We start from the raw sequence: 17,298 nt of genomic DNA, 5'->3' as shown, positions 1-17,298 counted from the left end.
AGCAGGATTTCAAAATCATTACTCCTTTTTTTACTGTAAAATTTCAGGTAGATAAGTCAAAGCTGCATATCTGAGGTTTAAAATGACATGAGAAAGAGAGTATTTAATGAAACCTCCAGATGTTCTTTCTGCAGCTCATAGGAACAGGCATCATTCTACCTCATCCTTTTTCTGGGGCATCCCTCTTCTTGCAGACTCTCATTTGTCTATAAATGTAAATTTAGGAAGATAATTAATCTGTAGAAATCAGTCATTTTAACAGGTTACTTCCAGTTCATAAAGTGGAATTCACCTAAATGATGATATCTGCTGGCAGCTTTGTGTGTTGCCTTTGGTTTTTCGTGCTCAGAAGAACAGTACGATTGAAAGGAATCAGTGAAGCTGAACAAATACTGACAAGGGGCTAAAAAAGAAGTCTGTTAAAGGGCTTAGTCGCTCATTTAGCCTTCTGAGTTGAGTTTCAAGTAATATTTATGCTGACATGGGTGTCTGTGATTAAATGATTTGATTTTCAGGGGAGGATTTTTGTTTTGTTCTTCATGCAGGAATAGATCTGATTGCCGCATTTTATGGATGCCTGTATGCAGGCTGTGTGCCAATAACGGTTCGACCTCCGCATCCCCAGAACATAGCTACCACGTTACCTACAGTGAAGATGATTGTGGAGGTGAGCAGACACCTGAAAGTGCACAAGCAGATTAGATGAACAATGGATTTGTGTATTCTTTAGAAATGGTAACTGATCTGAGTAGGGATGCAGGTTGAAGAGTTGTATTCCTTCCAAAGATTCAGGACTTCAGTGTGTTGCAGAGTCAACACTGCTTGGCAGCACACAGCCTTCTGACTTCCACTGTCACTTTTTGCCACAGTTATGCTACTCCTTTCAAGAAATACATTTGAAGTACTTTCTTGTATTTAGCTGTATGCCAGTAATGGTAGGATTCCTCACCTGGCAACACTACACTGACCATTGAGAAAAATCCCAGTGGAAAGCTTAGTTGACCTGATGGTGATTTGTGCTCAGCTCTGTACATCTAATTGTTTCACAGTTTGAAGCAATTTCAAAGTTCTCTTGTGAAGATGGTACTTTGTTTCATCCAGAGAAGTGTTACTGGGACTTTTTCATTCAGTGCTTTCTTTTGATATTTTGGTTTTATCTGTTGAAGTTTAGACTTTGTTGCACATAAATAAGTTCACTGTGCTTGTTACTGAGGGCAATAAAACGATTGCCAAGAGATAACCTTTTATATCTGGCAGTCTCTAATCTATTGAATGGAATTCTGAGCCTCTGAAAAAACAAGTTGAAACAAACATGATACTAACATTTCTAATTAATGCTGATATTTTCAAGTAATAACTACTAGAGGTAGTTATAATTTGTGACTTTCCTTATGGCATTGGATGCCACAAAGGATCAGTAGAGGTATGAGAAATTGTCCTATTGTCCCCTGGTTTCTCATTTTTTAGTGTTTTGGCATTCACAGTTTTTAAATATCAGTTGTTGAAATTATAGAAATTATGTAAAATGTGTTGTTTCATTTTTCCTTTGATGTTTAATAGCCAAACTAAAACTGTTTGGTTTCATGATGAAAAACTAGGACAGGTCTAATCTGCCTTGTAATCATTGTCCCTTCGATAGACTAAATGAAATGTTGACATTTATTAGCCATATTAATGCCAGTTTGACTTAAAATCCTCTCAGCTCTGTTTTACACAAGATTTTCTTTCATTTTGGAGAGGGATGACCTTGTAGAAATCAAAGTATTGAGGCGTTTCCTTCATTGCCAATTCAGCCATACAAGTTTCCTGATGTGATGGAGTCAAAAGCCTGCTCTGACATGCTATATATCTACACAGCATCTTTTGAAGTCAGTAAGAATGACTTCTGAGTAAAATTTGGCCTACATAACTATGTCCTGGTGATGAACTGGTAGTAGTAAAACACAACTGAGCATTATTGAGCCCCATCTAGAGCAGCTACTACCCTGTAGCCAGGATAACTTCTTTCTCCTTTCCATCAGCCCTACCATCCCTACATGTTTACCTCTGAATTGCTATTATCCAGGCACAGACATTCTGTATTTTAGTGAACCTGCTGATATACCACATAATGTAATTCCTGAGACATCTGGTAACCACCAGCTCTTGAAATTCCTTTTGTTTTATTGCTTCATATGTCCCAAATTAAGATTTTCATAGATTAAGATTAACTACGTAAGAACTGCCTTTCCTTGCCATGACAGTGACATGACTGCATTGAGGGATGCTGCAATGGCTTCATTTGTTTTCATTTTTAGCTTGAAGTATTTAGTTTGTCCATTCAGGAAAATCATGGGGTTAGAGGAAGTAATTAGAGCTTGGGTCAGTATTTCTATGCTCCTGATTTCCTCACGTGCTCTATAAAGTTGACCTTCATGAGATTACTGTCAACAGAAGCTGATCTTTTCTGCTCCGTGGTAAAATTTAGTGTACATATGGTTATTGATTTCCTTAGGTTGAACACTGGCAATTCAGCGTGCAATGAAATGTTTCAGAGTCCTTAAAGAAAAAAATACTCTTAACAATTTTTGCACAGATTCTCAAAGTTCAGGGAAAAGAATAATGATGCTGCCTTTCAGTTTGTCCTCTGTACCACCTTCAGTGATTAATAGTGTTCATGTTTATGTTTGTCTGAATATTTCCTTAAATATATTAATTTTTGTAATCAGTGAGAAATATTATTATAGTTGCTACTTACGATTTTTTTAAAATAGCAAATCTAGAAGGAGAATACCTTCAGCATGTGTCATCTAAAATTCAGTGCAGATGGTATTTGCAGTAAACTCACCATTTCATTTCTTAGTGCCATTTGCACAATTTCTGGTTTAGAGCTACTCATGCTGATATCAGAAGAGTTCCCAGTGGTTTATCACTAGCACAAGAACTGGAAATATATGGCTAACATAAAATTGACTTAAGGTAGTAAAATTATTCATATAAATGTCAGGCTAGGTTTTGGTTTATGTGAAAATATTGTTTATCAACCAAGATATATTACCATCACATAGGACGTGTTTTGGTCATAGTCTTGTGCACTGGCATTCTGGGTTCATAACTGATATAATGTGTTGGAAAAGCACATTCTCACTATTAAGGTGCCTTCAGTTTCATTACAATGCTCTTCTGAAAGTGCTATTTTCATGTAATTTGTAAAACTCACATGACTTTGTCTGCTTTGTGAGCTGCATTTTTTGTGCATCTTTCTACCTCCTGATTGGAAAACATAAGGCTAATATACCTGTGTCCTGTTCTGGCAGAAAATAAATCATGATCTGGCTCATTTTCATGGGAGAATTAATCAGTATCCCATTGCGTTATTATTTATTTCTTAAATTCCTAGGTGAGCCGCTCTGCCTGCTTAATGACTACACAATTAATATGTAAATTGTTACGGTCGCGAGAGGCAGCAGCAGCAGTGGATGTCAGAACATGGCCTCCAGTACTAGATACAGGTGAGTACTAAGGCTAGGGGACCTCTGTGTCTTCTTTTATCATTGTATTTGTCAAGCACTCAGAGGTCTATCTGTCGTGGGAGTAAGATACACACATTTTCTTTCTCTCTTTTCACTAGACGATTTGCCAAAGAAGCGGCCTGCACAGATCTACAAACCTTCTAACCCTGAAATGCTTGCTTACCTTGACTTCAGTGTCTCCACAACTGGCATGCTAGCAGGGGTAAAGGTAGGGACTTGCTGTTAAAGCTGGCATTCCTGCTATCACTCCTGGCTGGCAGGTGGTACATTGCTCCTGATTTATAACTCCTCCTGATTTTTGGTAGTAGACATTGAATTGCTTCCTACCTTGCTGTCATTATTTGATTCCGTTAACATTAAATTAGTTCTTCTGTACTCACTATGGTACTGTGTGTGGCGAATTGAGCCCCTTTCCTCCTCCTCAGACTAAAAATTTCATTCCAGTACCCCTGTGGATAGACTACTAGCTTGTCTGCCTGAAGCATTCTTCAACTGATGCATCCACTGGTTCCATTTAATGAAGGAAATGAGAATTAGTCACCCTTTTTCTACTTGTTCCAGTGCCCATTCATTGTTTCCTCCTTATCACAACTCAGTTACTGGCTGTTGGTTTTCAGTATTCTCTTCTTCATGCAATTGAGGTAACTGCTGATGTCTCTGATATATTCACTTGGTACAATACTAGATTAAGCAGTAAAACATTAATTGATACATTTGTTTGATAAGCTCAGGCATGTTGAGCTCTTTAAATCTCTGTTCTACCATATTTTCCAACCCCCTAGCCACTATTCATCAAAAGTGTTTTACCTAGCTGCTAACTTACATATTACTCGCAGGCAGAGGCAAAATCACTCTTTTATTCTTACCTTTTACTTCCTTAGTCCTGTCTGGTTTATATCCAAGGATTATGATTCCTTCAGCAATCTCTGCTGACATATCAGACTTATGTCCTATATTGAATTCCTCGTACTCTTTGGCATCATCCATCTATTTTCAGAAGCTGTCAGTATACTTTATAAACAAAGAAAGCATCATTTTCTCAGTTTTCAGATGGAGAATTTGAAGCACAGAGTGGTGAAGTGGCCGGCTCAAAGTCAACTGACAGTTAAATGGCTGAGCTGGCTGATGGTCACATACTGGACACTCCTGGAGGATTCATTTCATCTGGAAGATTCATTTCATCTAACTTCAAATAGCTACAATGCCTACATATGTGGACTGGTCATTTGACTCCTCAATAGACAACAGAGAGAAGCAGGGACTTTCAGGGTGTAATTTATCTGAGTTGCCTGAAACATCTATTTTTGAGTGGGGTGAATGTCACATAAGTCTTCATTTCTTCTAAAGGAGGCCTTAAATGATTGTTACAGATGCAGTCATCAATATTAAATCAGGTCTGAATCCCACCTTATCAGACTTGCAGAAATGACTACTAACTATGCAGAGTCCATTTCTGGAGAGTTTCAAAGATGGTCAAAGGCAGGGCAAGTCGACAAACCTTTTCTTAATGTGGCTAAAGGGAAATGCAGATAAATCTGTCAAGGAATTAATTAACTTCTGATATCTGGGTCAAAAAGCCTCTTGATCACTGACTCAGCAGGTTTGTGTAAACAGTTACCATCTACTAGATCATCACTAGTGATTAATTTTTGATGGAAGGATCGTAAGAGTCACAAGGCTTATATTGATAACACAGTGATGCTAAATTATAAAGATGGCTAAACAATTTATGTGGCTTCTGAAAAGCTGATGTTTTGTAATCACTGGAAGTAGTAGATTCCAGTTACATTTACTCTGAACTTTTTCAATAGCTTGCACCCAGTGTGGTGCAAAAATTCACAGTATGAAACTAGTTCTGGACTTGTAGAGTTCAGTTTGGTCCTGTGTGAAAAAGTAGTCTTGATTGAGTTAGAGTTAACAGCGTATGGACACCTGTTTTGAGCCTGTCCTTTTTCATCACTTGGAACATGTCCAGCCTCAGTTATGGCTCGCGTTGGCAGTGGAGACAAAGTCACTTCTGGAGCTTTATTCCCATTTACCTTAAGATCAAATAAATTTTACCTCTCAAGTGCCTGTTCCACTCCATTGACTCTAACAGTATATAAAGCAGGTAGCTCAGTATGTGGCAGAGATCAAAGGTTAGATGAGTTAAATCCTATCCAGGCTGTATTTCTAACATAGGTATCTTTCTTGTTATTAACAAAGAGGACAAAGATTGAACGATGTAATTCTGTTCCCGCTGTAGTTAGAACTTCTAAGCCAAGATGGGTGAGTGTGGGAAACACCCTAACATAGAAAAATATTCAGAATTTCCCTTTGATCTTTTTTTTGTTTGTTTCTATTTTCTGCATGTTTTATCTCTGAGAGCTTTCCTACCAAGATTTTAAGAGCTTGTTTCTCAGTTAGAAGCTGGATAACATGAAGACATTTTACAGAAACTTTACTAACTTTACCAAGGGTCTTTATTGATGAATTATGAGGTCCTTAGTACCTTTTCACATGCAAAATCCTCTTCAGTTTAAGAAGTGCATTGGCATTTTTTATTTATTGTAATATGAAACGTGTACTTAGAATTATATTACTGATGATCAGCAAAATACTTCACTGAGATCCTGCAGTCATTTATTCCTTTATTCTTGCAGAAAATTTAGCTTGTTATCATTAGCTTTGCATAAAGCTCGGAGCACATACTTAAACCACTCACAGCTTTCTCCCTAAATCACTTCAAACTTATTCATTCTGTCTCCCCTCCCCTTTCACAGTTATTTGGATGCCCTCTTGAAGGAGAATTATGCTTCCTTAGATATAAATTACACGTGTGTTTACATAGAGCACAACGTCAATATTTATTTGTTTTCTTTATCCTGTAACTGATTTAAGCACTTGGCGCAGTTTGGGAATGAGCCTTCTGAATGACATAGTCGATCATTTTAATTACTTTGCTGTTGTCTTTCAGATGTCTCATGCAGCCACTAGTGCCTTTTGTCGTTCTATTAAGCTGCAGTGTGAGCTTTATCCCTCCAGAGAAGTTGCTATCTGCTTGGACCCCTACTGTGGACTTGGGTTTGTCCTCTGGTGCCTCTGCAGGTGAGATTTCTTCTCAACCTTTTAAAATACTGTTTCTGTTGTACTATAACACAACAAACTGGATGATGTGAATCATAAAAGGACAGGAAGAACAGACAGTTCCTCTGGGACTCACATAGGCAATTGGAATTGCTGGAAGCTGTATGGAGAGTGCTGTACGGAGAATATGCTTTCTTTGAGCGGGGCATGGCCGTAGGTATTTAGACCTACAAGTGCAGAGCATCAAAAAGGCTGCTCATTGACCTCCTGCTGTTTTACTGCTGTCTCTGCAGAGTCTGGCTAGTTTTGTTTGATGAAGACAGCGCTCTACCAATACTACCTCAAGGAAGTGGTTTCGTGATGTACTCTTTTTTATTCTCTAATCCGAAAGCACAAGTAGATATTGGGGACTTCCTCATTTGTGGGACTTATGGATGTGATTTTTGCAGAGACATGGAAGTATGTTTTCTTGCAGGATACTTCTATGGCAGTACCAAAGCTGTCAGAAAAAGGCATTTCTAGTGAAATGTGAATCAGCTTTTTTCTTTAACAAGGAGTTTAGGAATTTAACAATTCTGTCAGTCTCTATACTCCAGGGAAGTTACAGTTCAGCACTGAAAGCAGTTCTGTCGATTTTTTTTTTAAGTCTGCTGGGTTGATGCAGAGGCAAGGGGAAAGAGCTATTGGAATGTTAATGGAACACATTTTTATGAAGACATCTCAGCGTCACAGAAGTCTGACATCTTTGCTCCTTCCATAGGAAATTCTTTGGCACTAGCAGTGCTGCTGGTTTTAGTTACAAAAATGAAGATCATCCAGGGAAATACTTTGGATTACATATATATATATATATATATATATATATATATACACACACATATATATATATATATGTATATATAATTATAATTATAAATATATATATAATTTTATATATATAATTATATATATATTTTTATATATATATACACACACCCTGGATAAAATTTTACCAATTTATTAAATACCTGAAGGAAGCAACTGCAACAATTTGTTTTCAGTGATTATTGTTTATTTGAAGGAAGGCTATTGGTCTGGGTTTTTGCCCCTTTAAAATACTTCTTATTAAATATTCTTATTAAATATTAAATGGGCCTAAGATTAACAGTATTATCTTATTCATTCTTGATCAGCCTTTCTTGATTTAAACTATACTTGTCTTGATATTGTTTCAGATTTTATGTAGGGATTAGAGGTTTCTTCATTTTGAAAAATCATTTCTTTCCAATGTCTTATTTCCCCAACACAAAAATAATTAAAAATATTGAGGCTACAAAAAAAAATCAAGACACCTTTCAGAAATTTTGAAATTTTAAACAAATCACTCTTTTTAAGTTAATTCTTTTAAGTGCTGATTTTTTTTAGGATTTTTAAAATTTTAAGAAATTTTTTTATATAGGCATATGAGTTCCAGCATGTCCTGATGTCAACACTGTTTAGGCTGGGAATAAAGCCACATCTGCAATGGTGCATTCAGTGAGACTAGGGAAGGGCTGAGAGCACCACAGGAGAGTTCAGCTGAGGAGTGTATTATTATGGAATAATGTTGAGACATGGAGCATCCAAGAATAACTTCCATGCACCATCATGATAGAGCCATAAAATACAGATAAATATTGACCTGTCCAAAATCCAAGTAATTTGTGGTGCCCATGACTCTCGTGAATACAGGATTTTTTGGTTCTTCCAGAACCGTATTTGCAACAAATAAGCGTTTGCTGCCCTTAGGTCCTTACCAATACTGCTAATATTCAGCCTTTTAGGAGGAGAAGATTTTTTATGTCTGGCAGCAAGCCTTTGGGAGAAAGCAATCAATCAAGGTCTGTGCTTGTCTGTAGCTTGTAGTAGGAATAGAAAATTTTATACCATTTTCAAAGAAGAGAAAAGAAGTGAGGGAGTTGAAGGAACTGAGATCAGGCCAGCAACATGAACCATCATGTCAATCTCTTCCTTGCCACTGATGTCCTCTTCCTATAAAACCAGAAAAATTGCAGGTTGCTTGAATTCTGACTGTCTTTTAGAGAAATCGGACATCAGATACAGCTCCCTTAATTCCACTTACAAACTTAATTTCCATTACTATTTTAGAAATTAGTATTATTTGATGTGATAGCAAAAAATACATTCTGGATGTTATTGGACTCTTCGTAACTTAAAACTTTGCAAGTTTGCATTTTACTCTTTGTAGCTTAACATAAATCCTCCCCAACATTTCACAGCCCAGATTTCTACCTCAGAGGATTCCACTGTAAAGTATGGTTCTGTGTCACCACTCCCACCAACTAAATTAATACTTCTAATGGCATATGCAAATGAAGTTAGATCTTCAATTTTTGATCAGCTAGGGGGTTTTGAGCGTTAAATAGGAACTAACTTCATTTTAGGAGCCCAGCAGGAAGAGAAAGCAACCTCCTGTGCTGGGTGCAGCTAAAATGACAAGTACATTTTAAACCCTTTATTAACTAGACCAAAGGAGGCATTGACTAAGGAATAAAAGAAAAACTAACCTTTTATCCCCCATTGTAGGTGCTTAGACGTTGTGCTGGGCTGCTCCACTGCGGTGCCCCAGAATGCCCCATTCTGTGAGGTCAAAGCTACTTAGGAAAGCTGCTGGAGCATGGAGCCCTTTGGTAAGTTTAGAATATATTGCATAGTTTTGCAAAGTTTTTATTTTTTAAAAAATTTATTATTTTATGGCCTAAAGGGCATGAAATAATAAAGAAAAGAAACCTTGCAAAGCAGAGCAATACATTTAAAAAAAAATGGAATTTACCATGTTGCCTCTAAACTGGCTGCATGCTCCAGCAGGGTTTCCTTGGAACCTTTGTCATTGAACAGCACGTCCTGGGTGCGGCAGCAGTCATCAGCCCTGTTGTGAGTTCACAAACTCCAAACTTACTAATTTTAACAGGTTCTTACTAATGGCTCAATAAAAGAATACCTTATTTTTGTGTTTTTCTCTTTAATGATGTCATTTCTCCATTCTAAGAGGGTGATCCTGGTATTCTGACCTGGGTTGCATTACATTTTAAAATTTATTACATTCTTTAAAAGAAAAAAAAATAAAAGTGTCCTCCAGTGTAAAAAAATCAATACTAAATCTCATTGTTCAAAAATGTTTCCTGAAATTAAGATGTCCCTATCTTAGTGGTGCTCACTGTGGGGCAGAATAGAGCATTTTGCATTTTGTTAGTGAGGATTTATTTAATCGATAGTTGCCGAGTGGTGCAATAGAATAAGAATTTTCCCTCCCATTTTAGGCCAGCTAGAGCCAACCCATATTGCAGTTCCGCTTTTACTACTGGAAGATAGAATTGTCCTTGCTCAAATTAAAATGAAGTACATTCATAATTTATAATTATTTTTATACATATTCTCACAAAGTGAGATTGTAATAGTGCAAGTCACTAAGACTCAGTCTGGATTTAAAATAACTGAATTTTCAAGTCCACAGTAGCTACATAAAAAATAGCATGAATGCTATAAAGTGATCTTGGGAAGGCTTTCCAGGTAAGGTGCAGCGAAGTGGCTTTCTCCTGTCCTGCTCCTGCTGTCTCTGTTCTGTAGCCACAAGCTTAAGTCCCCAGCCTTGCTGCCAGAGAGCTTCTGGAGCAAGAGACTGCAAGGTTTCTTATTAACCGAACAGGTGGAACTGTGCAAGAAGTAAGCAAGGAATTGCCGCATTAACATGAGAACTGGATTTTAGAAAACTTTAGTGTGCTGCGACTAACTAATTATTGTTAGGGGTTTCAGGCAAACTTGAAGATATCTGGCAGGCATGAGCATTTCACACAATTTCAGCCTATTTATAGCAAATTAAAGGTAAGACTGCATAAAGAAGCCTAAATGCCACACCAGAAAAGGGTAATTCTGACATGGGAAGTGAAGGACATGAACATAACCATCTCTCTCGTGTTTTGTGAAGTGTGTAAGCGGGGCAGGGGAATGTAAAGGTGCATCTGTCCACACAATGCCATGTGCCTGTTTCCAGTGGAGTCTTTAGCCAGTGGCAATCTGTGAAAGAGGCAATCTGCGTTTCTTCCACATTACTATAGGTCTGTTAAACCTGCCTCAAGTCTAGAAGGTTCAAGGGCAGCTGAAAGCCCTGAGTTACCTTGATATGCAAGTTCTGAGGTGCGCTGACAGACTGACTAACTCCACCTCTCTGTAGACCTGCCAGTACATGGGGCAGTAGCTGGGACAAGGGGGGGAGTGTTGCTAAGACACCACTTGAGTGGTCCTCAGGTCTGAGCAGGGGCTTACAAACTGCTGTAATGAACTGAGCTGGATGCATTCAGCCTTAGGATGTCTCTAATGCCAGCGACAACAGAAATGGCACTGCCATCTGCATCCTCCAGTTTACCTCAGGCTGTCCTCCATGCAGGGCAAGACATCTCTCTTTTTTCTTCAATACGAAATAGAAACAGTGGCCAAATTTTTAGCACTTGCTCACCTGCTTTACGAATTTAGATAAAGGGACTTTGTGTTGAAGTGGCCCTGAGCACTCCAGTTCCACAGAGTGTATGATTCCCACTCCTGGTGCTGCCAGGTGATGTGTTTGTGCTCAGGAGCAGTCAGCAACACACTTTCCAATAAAAAGCTACACAACAGTTCAGAAGTGCCCTGGAGCAACCTGGAGCCATGTTAAGAAAGCTTCCCTTGTGAGGCTCAGAGATTGCTGAAACATGTCTCTGGAAGGGGGAGGCTAAGGCCTTTTGAAGACGTGCCAGTGATGAGAAGTTGGAGTTAACCTCTGGCTGTCATTCTGGGCAGACAACACTGTCCCAGCAGGTGCTGCGGGCACTACAGGGACAAAATACTGCCATTTCAGTGGGAACCAGTGACTTGGGGGTATCTGATTGGAGTACCAACACCAGAGCTTGAGTTACAGCAAAGTGCTGGGTTGGAGCACCACTTTCGCCGGCTCCCAGTACTCTGATGTGGAAATTGTAAAGACTGGACCTATTCTCAGCACTGGAAGCCTATCAAGATTTATGGGTGAGATCTTTTCCTTTTGGGGAAAATCTGCGTGCCTGATGCAATGATGTCTTTCACTGTGCATTAGTTAAACTTCTTTGTGAGATACCTGTGTCTCTTCAGTACTGGTTGCTTATCCGCTTACCATGTTCAGTCTTGCTGCTAGTGCACTGTATGCCAGCTGCACATCTTGGATTCTGCAGGTAGTGCGAAGTCCTTTACTTGTTCTCCAAAAGCCCCTTTTTGGTGTGTGTAGTGGGTCTGCAGCAGAACTGAAGATTTAATTTTGGCCCAAGTCCTGTGAAGCCTAGGGCAGACATATGCACAAATACTCTGCTCTGTGACCTCTACTGTCCTTCATACAAGGTCTGGTCCAGCTAATTGTGAAGGCTTTTGTTCAGTCCCATTCAGGTTTCCTCGGCACGCAGACTCTTTTCACAGACTTTGAATTATAGGCATGGCAACTCAGCTATTTTGGGCTCTGCCAGTTGCTCAGTTCCCATACCTCTCCCTCATCACCAAATCCCAAGTATTATCTCTAGAAATGCAGAAACTAAATGCATATACTTACAAGACTCAGCAGTACCTACCTGCCTCCTGCAGTTAAGTGGGAATTCAGCTGATACCACCTGAGAAGGACTCCAAAAGTAAGGGCAGTGGCAGGTCAGCAGCCTGCCAGAATGCAATTGCAAATTGCAATTGCCATTTGTCAGCATTTATTGCCCTGCTGAAATTTCTGGAACTATAATAAAACCTCAGACTTGACTGTTAATCTGCGTCAGCACAGCATGGGGTAAATCTTTGATTCAGTGGAACAGTTAAGTGCCAAGATGTCCTTCCAGGTACACTGCCAAAACAGCCTGGCAGGCGGTGATACCGGTGTTGTGATCAGATGGTGCCGTCATACCAAAATACATCCTGGTGCATTTAACTGGAGTGTTCCTGTCCTTGGGCAGCCCTTGCTTAGTGCAGGCAGACAAGGCTCTTCACTTACTGCCAAAATCCAAGACTTGTCCACCATGTGAATACCCTTTTTTCCCCCCGATGGCTTTGCAGTCCTCGAAAGGAAGAGAGCATTTCTAAAAGGTGATCTCCCACCTCAACTACCGCAGCATTTCACTCTGCATCTGCATCCTAAATGTCATCGTGACAAGATGATGCAGGGGTGCTCTGTAGTCACTCTCCTTTTTTGTCTTCTTTTTTGTCTGCTCCTTTTGCATTTCCTAAAAATGGTGGAGACTGATAAACAGATGTCCAGGTCTGTCAGCTAGTCTCTGCAGTTCTGCACTGTGTCTACTCCTGTTACAAGACTTCTGTCAGGAGACAGAGTTACTTTTGTGACAGTAGGTTTCTACAGTGATGGAAGAAACTATCTTGCTTCAGTTCCTTCCCAATATTTATATAACTGAATTCTTGCACCTACTCCAATATATCATATATAGCTGCAATTTCAGAATGGTAATTTTAGATTCTACAATTTATATTTAAACCCCCAACTTTTCCTAATATCCCATCTGATCCCCCTGATGCCACAGTGTTCACCATGGTTTTGTTGCTTCCAGTATGAGAGTAGCAAAGCTGACAGCTTAATCACCTCTTGATGACTGTCACGTTTCAAGGTGAGATGTAACTGTCTATTTGTTTAGTGCCTCAGTTTTGGGATTAACTCTACCATATCTAGAATGTACCATACCTAGATGTGCCTACCAAACATCTCTACCATACCTAGAATTACACAGAGGCAGCACTGACAGAATTTCCAGTAGGATTGGGACCACATCTAGCTATATCCAGCATCTCCAAAGCAGCCTTCCACAGCTGCAGTCTGTTCAAGTGTGTGGTCCTCTGCTTGGCTGGTGGCATTAAAACTAAGCAAACACCCTCTAACATCTAACAGTGATTCGAAACCACCAGAGTTGTAGGAATGTTTCAACCAGCTATACAAGGGAGTAGCTGTTTTTCCTCAGCTTCTCTCCACCAAAACATTGGTGACATACAGCTTCGCAGGGGTCAACATGGAAGTATAAAATACGCGGATTTGCAAGGATGTGCAGCTACCAGGAACATTTTGTTGCTTGGAGTGATTCACAAAACCTGCATAATGCTTCTGAGTTGATTCAAGGAGGTGAGCCAAGTTATGACTGACATAGTGGCAGCCGGGTGCTGCAGACCACTTCAGCTCTGGAACTGGCACGTTCACCCCAGACATATGTCTTTGTAGGTCTTCTAGCTCCACCAGCTGCTCTAGCAAATCAGTTGATAAGCGTGGTTTATTAAACCATAGCTTGGTAACCAAAGCCTGTGTTGGTCATCAAGTTTCCAGGTGTGGTATCTTTCTGTAGATGTATGTACTATGGACAAGAGCAACACACGTCTGAGGTTCTGCACCACAGAAAGTTTCCTTCCTGCTAGATATTTTCTGCTGCTCTACAGTTTTTCTGGACTCTTTAGTATTTCTTAGGGATTATAAAGATCAGAAAAGGTACTAGCAACATCTGATTTATTTCTGCCTAATCAGAGTGATTTTTCAGTCAAAGTCTGATCGTAAGGGTGTTTGTTTCCCTCAGTCTGGAGAAGACGGGGTTATTTTGCCCAGATCCTCATGCTTTGCTGCATGGCTGCTGGTGGGAGGTTAAAAGCAAATACAAACGTCTTGCTTACTTGTCCAGCCCAAGCTGATCAAGAGAGGTAGACAGTTCACTCCCACTCATTAGTGTTACTGAGGGGGAAAAGATTTGTCTTTGATATAAATCCATATTCTCAGATTCCACCATTTTGGACTCTTTCCTTGGAATCAAATCTGCTTTTTTTTTCTACTAAAAGCAATACAGCTTTTTCCTCCCTTATTACTGTGGAGTTTTTGTGTGCACTTTTCAGTACAGGGATAAAGTTTGTTCTTTTGATTTTGTTTTTATTTTGGGATGTTGAATAAGTGGCACTTAAGGGATCTTTATATGGTTCTGAGTAATAATTCTCCCACATTTGATCCCCTGGCAGCTTGTTTATTATTCTGTAGTTGGTTGGGTTTTTTTCTTCTGCTATTGGTTGCATCAACAAGAGGAGTTCAGGGACAGGGGGAAGGTTTTGATGCTGAATCTCTGTGTACCATATTCATGCAGATTGCAGCCCATCCCAGGTTCTTACTCGAGTGGTTACAGCTACCTGTTTGTAAGAATTAGATATTTACCAGACTTACCACACACCTTGATTGTTTGTGGGACCCTAACCTTAAATTTGCAAAGAACTAAGACCTTTCAGCCTTCTCTGAAAAATTTAATAGAATTGGCTGAGAAAGAAAGAGTGTAGTAGTATTTATAGTATAAACTGTTGCTACTCCCTAGCTGGGTTTGATCTGTCACTTGAGCTCAGGGCATACTCCTTGCAGGCGTAGGTAACTTTGCCAACATATTTTTTCAAATGTTTATAAAGCACATGCTCAGGGTTCAGTCATCCTTTATTCTGATTCTGTAAAAGCAACATAAAAGCATAATGCTTCATTTGACCATCCTGCGCTATAGTCGTTATGTCAGCCATATTGAGAACAGATCAATTTGTACTAAGTCACTGGTCATAAATCACCAGGAGTGGTGTAAATGTGGACAGGCAGTCAAAGATAAATTTTTTATTGTATGATAAATGAAATTATTTTAACTGTAGTTCATACATATTCCGTGACAACCTCTGGCTCATACTCCAGCGGAGACCTAAACTGTTTGGATTATTAACTGCCATTGTGGCTGGACTTGTACACCTTTTATGCCTTTATTGTACTGAGTAAAGGCATCCAGGTCACACAAACCTTGTTCTAAATTGCACAGCTTTTGAAAGCATTCTCACCTGGGTTTAGGGGAGGAGTGGGAGCACTCACCAAAGAGGGAAGCTAGTTGTGCAACATATCTTCAAGAACTGCAAAAGTGTGTTAGTTAGAGAGATGTTCGTATTCCTGAAATTAAAGTTCCATTTCGTGTCTTACTTCGGGCACTTGGATTTGGAAACGTCAGCTGTACTTTACCAAGCCAGCATTTCAAGTTTTCAAGTCACAAATTAATTTCTCCCATATGCATCATAAATCTCTGGGGCTTTATGGTCCTTTTTCAGAACTTCTGTGTTGGGGGTTTTATGCTATGACCATTCTGATTTGATATAGCTACAAATCACAAATTAAGATGTGAAGGAACTGTAAAATTGATGGTAAATCTGCCTGTCTGAGATGAATGAACAACATAGGACCCATGGGAAATAAAATCAAATTGGGAATACTTTTTTCCCTTGGGGACAATCTTTGGTACCAGGGAAATTAGCTCGGACAGAATTGTTTCCTTCAGGGACCCTGATAAGTGTCTTTTCTTAACACTTATATACTCACAGGGTATCCAGTAAACAAGAGAGGTAGTATATTTGGGTTTTAAAAGTTCATAAAACTTCCACAGAAGAAATCTGAAGCCACAAGGATTGTTAAATTGGGGCCAGATTTACTCCTTGAAAGTGATTGCAAACCTCTTGCTTGCCTCAGCAGGAGAGAGGTTATTTCCATATTAAGTAATCAAGTACTCTTCTAATCAAGGTATCTTAAAATGGTAATTGCCCAATCTTAATTATTTGTCAGCAACACATAATTTTTGTTGATATTATAATACTGTTTATTAGCACCATTAATAACCAAGCTATTTTGCTCTCTTCAGTACAGTTCTAACAGCAAAGTCTACAGGCATTTTGAATAAATTAGTATTTTAGGAGCATGTTCTGTCTGCATTCCTTATGATTCCTCGTAGACTCTGAAGCAAAAACCAGTTAAACTTCACGTTAAACTGCTGGACCTGTAGAGCACTGTGAGACTTTACATGGTTCATCCAGCGCTGTGATAAACTTTGTATTCTACTACCCCATAGCTTGTATTAACATCTGCGGGCGCGGGCATTTCGCATGCATTAACGAATCTTGTGTCTTTACAGCGTTTATTCAGGACACCAGTCTATTTTGATTCCCCCTTCAGAACTGGAGACAAATCCTGCTCTGTGGCTTCTTGCCGTGAGTCAGTACAAAGTGAGAGACACTTTTTGTTCCTATTCAGTCATGGAGCTTTGTACTAAGGGACTCGGTTCGCAAACAGAGTCACTGAAGGTGAGTAATTCTGCTGTCCTGCACAAACTGGCGTCTGCAGGGTGGGGTTTGAGAGCCCTTCCTGCCCTGAAGGGCTGTGCTAAATGTCTGCAGCGAGAGAAAGGCATCAGAGGGCGAGGGCAGCTTCTGCAGAACCTGTGTTATTCCGTGCCAAAGTCTATACTCGAATATCAGTCAGTCTCTTTCAGATCCCGAGGCTTTTAAACATCAAGGGAAGGCTTTTATTTACCTAAGCTTTCTGTTCTGTGTTGCAGCCTATGTTGATAGGCAAGTGTTGGAAAACAGAGTTGTAAACGTGCAAGAGACCCGAAGAATATTATGTTGAATATTATGTTTTATGAATTCCTTGATTGTATGAAGTACTAGTTTGGTTTTGGCCCCTGTAGTTCAATAATCACTTATTAAAAGTACTGTATTGTTTTAAGTGGTTTGTCATTGTATGGGGTGGGCATTTTTTTTCTCCCTCAGAATTAAAAGCCACGTGGCCAGTTACATTGATGAAATGATCTAGAATTTCCAGTATGCTACTGAAATAAATTAGATCTTAGGATACTGATATTTACAATGTCTCCAGCCCTTAACC

At 39.4% G+C, this 17,298-nt stretch overlaps 1 protein-coding gene across 7 annotated transcripts in view; it reads left to right on the top strand.

Moving 5' to 3' along the window:
• The window catches only part of DIP2C (disco interacting protein 2 homolog C), a 325,883-nt gene that overhangs the window by 269,286 nt on the left and 39,299 nt on the right, over nucleotides 1-17,298 (top strand). For all 7 annotated transcript variants that reach the window (XM_080385105.1, XM_080385104.1, XM_080385106.1 and 4 more), the window contains 5 exons: nucleotides 546-667; nucleotides 3,380-3,491; nucleotides 3,611-3,720; nucleotides 6,469-6,599; nucleotides 16,547-16,715. In XM_080385105.1, coding sequence (XP_080241231.1) covers nucleotides 546-667; nucleotides 3,380-3,491; nucleotides 3,611-3,720; nucleotides 6,469-6,599; nucleotides 16,547-16,715 — 644 coding nt within the window. The remainder of the gene's footprint in view (nucleotides 1-545; nucleotides 668-3,379; nucleotides 3,492-3,610; nucleotides 3,721-6,468; nucleotides 6,600-16,546; nucleotides 16,716-17,298) is intronic.

Source organism: Falco punctatus, assembly GCF_963210335.1.
Source record: "Falco punctatus genome assembly, chromosome: 4".
Lineage (NCBI taxonomy): Eukaryota > Metazoa > Chordata > Aves > Falconiformes > Falconidae > Falco > Falco punctatus.
The sequence above is the reverse complement of the archived record's forward strand: the minus strand, read 5'-3'. Positions and strand labels throughout refer to the sequence as shown.